At 41.7% G+C, this 6,122-nt stretch overlaps 2 protein-coding genes across 2 annotated transcripts in view; one reads left to right on the top strand and one right to left on the bottom strand.

Moving 5' to 3' along the window:
* The window catches only part of LOC118747614 (synaptic vesicle glycoprotein 2B), a gene marked incomplete at its 5' end in the record, with an annotated part of 295,474 nt that overhangs the window by 238,157 nt on the left and 51,195 nt on the right, over nucleotides 1-6,122 (bottom strand).
* Nucleotides 5,487-5,905, top strand: LOC118747636 (pyruvate kinase-like). The gene has a single exon (XM_036481687.1). The coding sequence runs from the start codon at nucleotides 5,591-5,593 to the stop codon at nucleotides 5,888-5,890; it is 300 nt and encodes a 99-aa protein (XP_036337580.1). The 5' UTR covers nucleotides 5,487-5,590; the 3' UTR covers nucleotides 5,891-5,905.

Genomic DNA, 6,122 nt, shown 5'->3' with positions numbered 1-6,122 from the left:
AAAAAAAAGAAAGAACGGTATCAAAAAGAAAGAAAGTTTTGTAACTACATAACGAAAGATTAATCTTACTAATTAGTACCCGTATGTACGGTGGCTCAGGTTGAGAAGATTGATTAACGAAAAATCGATAAACTATTGCCGTTATCTACGCAGGTGGCGTCGCACGAAAATGGAGCGCACCAGCGTAAAGTTAATGTAACGAAAATAAGAGTAAATAAAAGACACATTGGTTTTAGTGCAATGAAATTAAAAGTCGTTTTATTTGTAAATATCGATGAGTTTGAATAGTGTGGCACACAAGAGTTGGCTTACCGAACGTGGTGTGATAGTTGACGTGATCTCCTTGCTGTCTTCTAAGAAGTGAAAAATTGCTAACAAAACGAAAAGGGATGTAGCCCACCGCACAGTAACTTTCGTTAAAGCAGTGTTTGCATTATTCAACTTTGCGTTCAACAATTGCGTTCAACTCAACGCAGGGTTGCACGAAAAAAAAGGTGAATGGCTAAATGTTGGCTGGCGACCAACTTTGTTGAAAGCGATTAGTTGAAAGGCCATTCAACCAAAAGTTGAATGCAAAGTTGAACAATGCAAACACCTTTTTATGGCGAACATTTTGATATTTTTTCATATTTTTATATTTTTAGCCATTCAACGTTTTTTTCGTGCAACCCTGCGCTGAGTTGAACGCAAATGTTGAACGCAAAGTTGAATAATGCAAACACTGCTTAAGTTTCCCCTCAACCAAGTTACCGTACAGTGGGGCTCATTGTTAGCGGCTGGAAAGTTAGCCGTAACTTATATATATGTTTGTGTGCTCTTACATGAAGTGACAAAACGCGTATTAGGGTGGTGCAATATATTTAGGTCGAGGTCCTAAACATACCGGCCCCCTTGCGGTAAGCAAGCTGTGAAAAAAAGGAGTCGCGTCTCAACCGTCACACGCACGTGGGGCAAGTCTTATGTTATTCAACTATGTAGCGCGGATTTTGTACTGCGCGGATCAGCTTATTCGCCCACGCTTTCGTCGCGACAGAAAGAGAAAAGGACATCGTTAATTGAAACAGACGCGGTTTGGAATTTCAATGCACTTTTTTATTTAGATTTTAATGTGTGTGTGTGTGTGATGAGGGTGTGTGTATGTGTGGTTTTGTTTTCTTAATATCTACGTTTATGGTTGGCAGGCTCTCGAAATAACAAGGCCGTATATGGTCGCCTGGACCACTCACGGTAGACGGGGGGTCCCGCTCACCATCATCTCCACATGCAAATCGAGGCCTAGTGTGAGGCGTATTGGTGACGTGCGAAAGAATTGCGGATCCGCCAATCGCATGTACTGGAAGGGGGCCGCAACCTTAGGGTGCAGGTTCGACGGTGGACTCAGGCGTATATGGTGGTCCAGCACGACTGCTTGTGTCGTAATGCGGTCGGAGCTGCCGTATCTTCCTCGCATGGTGATCGTGCAACGCTGCAGACGTCCTGATCCGTTGCGTTCAAGTTGGAGATCTCTCACCAGTTCCGAATACACCATTGAGTTTGGTGCGCAAGGGTCAATCATTGCGCGGACCAAATGAAGGCGGCCCCTTGCTTCAATCCGCACTATTGCGGTCGGCGCGATGGGGATAAGCGCACGAATGATCGGCGTTGATATGGCGCTTTGCACTAGGCGGCCCGTTCGGAAGCCGGTCGGTGGAGCGCGTTGTAAGGCACGACTATTAATGTTGCTGTCGTTTGTGCGAGTTTTGTGGTATGGTGCTGCTTTGCGTAACCTAGACGAGCGGAAAGTACGAGTTTCCGCGCTGTTGCGTCGTTTTGGCTTGCGTTGCGATCGTGATGACGGGCGGAAAGGACTGGTTTCCGCGCCGCCGTGTTGCCGCCAGTTGTGTTGTTGACGCGTTTGCGAGCGGAAAGAACGAGTTTCCGCGTCGCGTCGTTGTATTGCTGACGCGTTTGCGAGCGGAAAGAACGAGTTTCCGCGTCGCGTCGGTTGTATTGCTGACGCGTTTGCGAGCGGAAAGAACGAGTTTCCGCGTCGCGCCAGTTGTGTTGTGTACGCGTTGGCGAGCGGAAAGAACGAGTTTCCGCGTCGACCGCGCGTGGTGGTAACTGGTCTATTGGTCTCGGTGTGCCAGTTCCAGAGTTGCGCTTTTGTCGCTCATGTGGGGAAGAGTCTGTCCTCTCTAATTCCTCCAACTCCTCCTCTTCGACCTGCTGCGCCCACGACTTCGTCTTCTCCGTAACGTCGATAGAGAGTGCCCCGTCCGAGCTCTCACCGTCGTTAATCGCGTTCGCTGGGTGCCTTTGGTCTTCTCAGTCATCGAGATGGAGCGAGGTGTGATGCTTTTCGCGACATCCGTGGCATCTATCCGTGCTGCTGCACATGTCGAGGCGGTGGAACGGCGAGAGGCAGTTTAGGCTATATGTATGCAGCAGGACTGCACGCAGCCTTGCTTCGACCGCTTTGCCGGGGTAAAGGGGACATAGTCGAATGCCATGCGCTCCGCCGCATAACCGGCATAGAACCGTAAATTTATCAGCGCGTTCTTCCGCATGTGCGCGATTGGTCGAGAAACGAGTCATTCTGTAAATGAGTCTCGTAGTTATGTCCGTAGGTGTAAAAAGTTACGTACTATTAGTTTTGGGTTGGGTGGCAAGTGGCGAATATATGTATGCCTGTATGTCTCGTGAAAGCACATTTTATATATACGTGTGATAAACTTATGTACATATATATATATATACTACTTGTTTATTTATTTAATTTGTTTTGACTTGGCGAAGTACAAAACTGGGCCAATTCAGATTTCAGTCTCCGCGTACTTGTGCGGTATTAAGTATAGACTAATGGTCTTACTCCTAAAAAATAAATAGACTTACAGAGCTCTACAAAGTGGCGTTTTTATAAAAAAGTTTCAATTTAAAAAGCGGTTAAAGTTTTCTTTATTTTCTATGACTTTGAGCGTAAGGTTTCGTGTTTGGGTATAAAAGAGATCTGTGGAAGGTGACCATCGTTATAAGATTTTATTCCATTACATTTGTTGCCATTTGCTTTTGCATCGAACAGACCTTTATGTAGTACAAATTTTTCGATCACTATTTCCCCGAACACACCGTGAAATTTGTAATCTCGTAAAAAGTGTCATTTGCGGTCTTGTGGTGAGTTTCACCACTTGGCCTGGCACGGCGAAAGAAAACTTCCTCACTATGGGTTCGAGACCGGGCTAAGCCAGTAAATACTACATCAGTGTTGCCAGGTAGACACTAAGTAAGTATGAACAAATTTTAATGCACATAGTGAAGTTCCAGTTTGAGAAGAAAGAAATGAAGATTAAACTGTGATTTTATTCCAATTAAAAATATTTTGTTAAGGGAAATGCGAATTTTTAAAAATTCGTACAACAAAGTAAGACTTTTTGTTCTTATATCCAGCAATCAGAAGCTAGCATAAATGAAAAAAAGGATCCAAAGGCTTCCTGGTTCAGTTTATTCAAATTCATATATGTTGACGATTTTTACATGCAAAAGACGCTTTTTGATAACCAAACTGACGCTTTCTCACTAAAATCACCTGGCAACACTGTACAGCATGCATCACAAAATACATTTTGATCGCAGTTTATTAGTTGCGTTCGCGTAGCTGTTAATTGTTCATGTTTAACCAAAACTTACAAGTTTTTGCGTTCGCGTACGCAAAAAACTTGCAAAGTAGGGGAAATTGAGAGAGCAAAGTGACATTTCATTTTGAGGGGAAGCTGCTGGTTTCTGCTGGAAAAATTTTTGCCAACAGCAATTTGCCAACAGGAAAACAGCTGATCAAAAACAGCTGGTTGGCATTTACGCAAATCACAAAATTGAATTTGATGGTTTGGAAGTTAAAAATTACAAAATGCGACTAATTAAACTTGTAAGAAATAAGTAGTTATTTGTTTAATCAATAAACTGTGTCAGTATAACACTTTGTGATGGCTTTTCGTACGTTTTAAATTTTACACTTTTGAATGTAAACAAAAATGATATCAGCTGTTCATCTAACTTGCAAGTTTCTGCAAATTTTCTGTTCGCGTACTATTTGGGATATTTTTCTCTTGTGAGAGAACAGATGACATTTCGCCGGAATTTGGCAGTTGGTTGGTTTTTACTGGAGATTTTAAACGAACGCACCTATTATCAAGTTGTGCAGCTGACAACCAGATGGTGCTGCTTGCCATACATTTATGAAGGCTCGTATTTCGCCCAATCACGTATGTCAAACTTTGAGCTAATACCGTATGTCAAAGTTTTGACACAGCAATAACTTCCTGAAGGACTGAAAATTTCATTCTGGATTTGGCACGTGGCACAGTATACAGTAATCCAGAGAGGCAAAACAAAAATTGTAAATATGCTTATTTGACAATTTATTTGAATGTATTGGTTGATATTTTATAGTTTTAGTTGTCGTTTTCTTTTACCCAAATGAAATCCAATTTCAATATTTTCTTATAGTGGAAAATATTTTCAAGACACATAAAATAAAACAACGAGAAAAACAAAATTCCTAGCAAATCAGGCTTGCAGCGTAAGCGATTATAACCGGATGCAGTTCCTACATAAGTCATATCTGGTTCCAAACACAACTTTGAGTGAATAATGGTGGGCTGATTTTGGAAAATGGACCCATAAATTAGGGGGTAAAACTAGTATTACTTAGCTTAAAGGTAGAACTCTCTAATTTAAAAATATACCACTCTTATAGTGGAGACCTCCAAAGATTTTATGAAATATGTACCCAAAGTTGTATATCGACGCTCGAACTAATGCAGGAAAGGTTTATGCAGATAAGCAAGGCCGTTTTTCAATGGTATAAAATGTATATACACATATTCTTAAATACATGTTTATCAAAATATTCAGAATGACGAAATGAATTGGTTCAGTCGTGTCTGTTTGTAAACACGCTAACTCGAACAAAATTTAGATATTTTAACGAAAGTCGGTGCCGAAGTTGCCTTTGGTATAATTTAGGTTAGTATTTAATTTTGGTGAAATCTGTCTATAACCACGACCACCTCCCATGTAGTAATCAACATTATTTTTGTTTTATTATTTTCTTTACGAATTTCACTGTTAAAATTTACAATTCAAATATATCAACAAACATTTGGGGGTACTTTTGCACCAGTCATTGGTTAATGACAAAATAATCCTATACATGCACAATATTTCATGTATTAATTTTCAAATAAGCATATTGGCGATTGCTGGTTTACTGTATACTGTGGCACGTAGTAAGTTTAGTAGTAATTAGTAAATTATTAGTGTTATTCAATTCATTCATTTCATTTTCAGATTCGTATTGTAAGAAAGGGCGAAAATACGCGTTCCCGCCTGGCAACTGAACAATTTTGGCGAACTGCAAGCAGCTTTTGATCAAAGTGGTTCTTAGTTTAGTGGAGAGAATTCCATACACGGTTTTAAACATGAAATTGCCAGTCTCAGTTGCGCACCATAGCAAATTGCATTTGTAGTTAAATTAAGTTTACTGGACACGCCACGTCAGACCAAAATTCTCATTTGCCGTGTTGAAAAATAGAAGAACGAAGTTCCCCAAAAGATGGCCGCTGAAGCTGAAACTCAGATCAAATATGCCGCTTGCAGTTCGACTGCCGTGGCACATGTACGCCTATCCGGTATGGTTTGCACCATTGGACCTGTCTCGCGTAGCGTTGAAATGCTGGAGAAAATGATGGCAACCGGCATGAACATTGCACGCATGAACTTCTCCCACGGTTCGCATGAATACCATGGCGAAACTGTAGCCAACGTGCGCTCTGCTGCTAAAAACTATTCTGCCAAGATTGGTTATGAATATCCAATTGCCGTCGCTTTGGAACCAAAGGCCTTAGATCCGTAGTGGCCTGATTGAGGGCAGCGGCAGTGGTGGTGTTGAGTTGAAAACGAATGAGCTCATTAAGCTATCCACCAATCCGGATTACATCGAGAAGGGCAACAAAGATATCACCTACGTGGACTATGCAAATATTGTTAAGGTCGTAAAGCCCGGCCTTGATCGTTAAGGAAATTCAGGGTGATACCCTAGTATGCCAAATTGAAAACGGTGGTGCTTTGGGTTCACGCAAGGGTGT

The sequence above is a fragment of the Rhagoletis pomonella genome, unplaced genomic scaffold (assembly GCF_013731165.1).
Source record: "Rhagoletis pomonella isolate Grant_MI unplaced genomic scaffold, Rhpom_1.0 Rhpom_scaffold_00001, whole genome shotgun sequence".
Taxonomy (NCBI): Eukaryota; Metazoa; Arthropoda; class Insecta; order Diptera; family Tephritidae; genus Rhagoletis; species Rhagoletis pomonella.
Note: the sequence above shows the minus strand (reverse complement) of the source record. Positions and strands in the feature narration are given on the sequence as shown.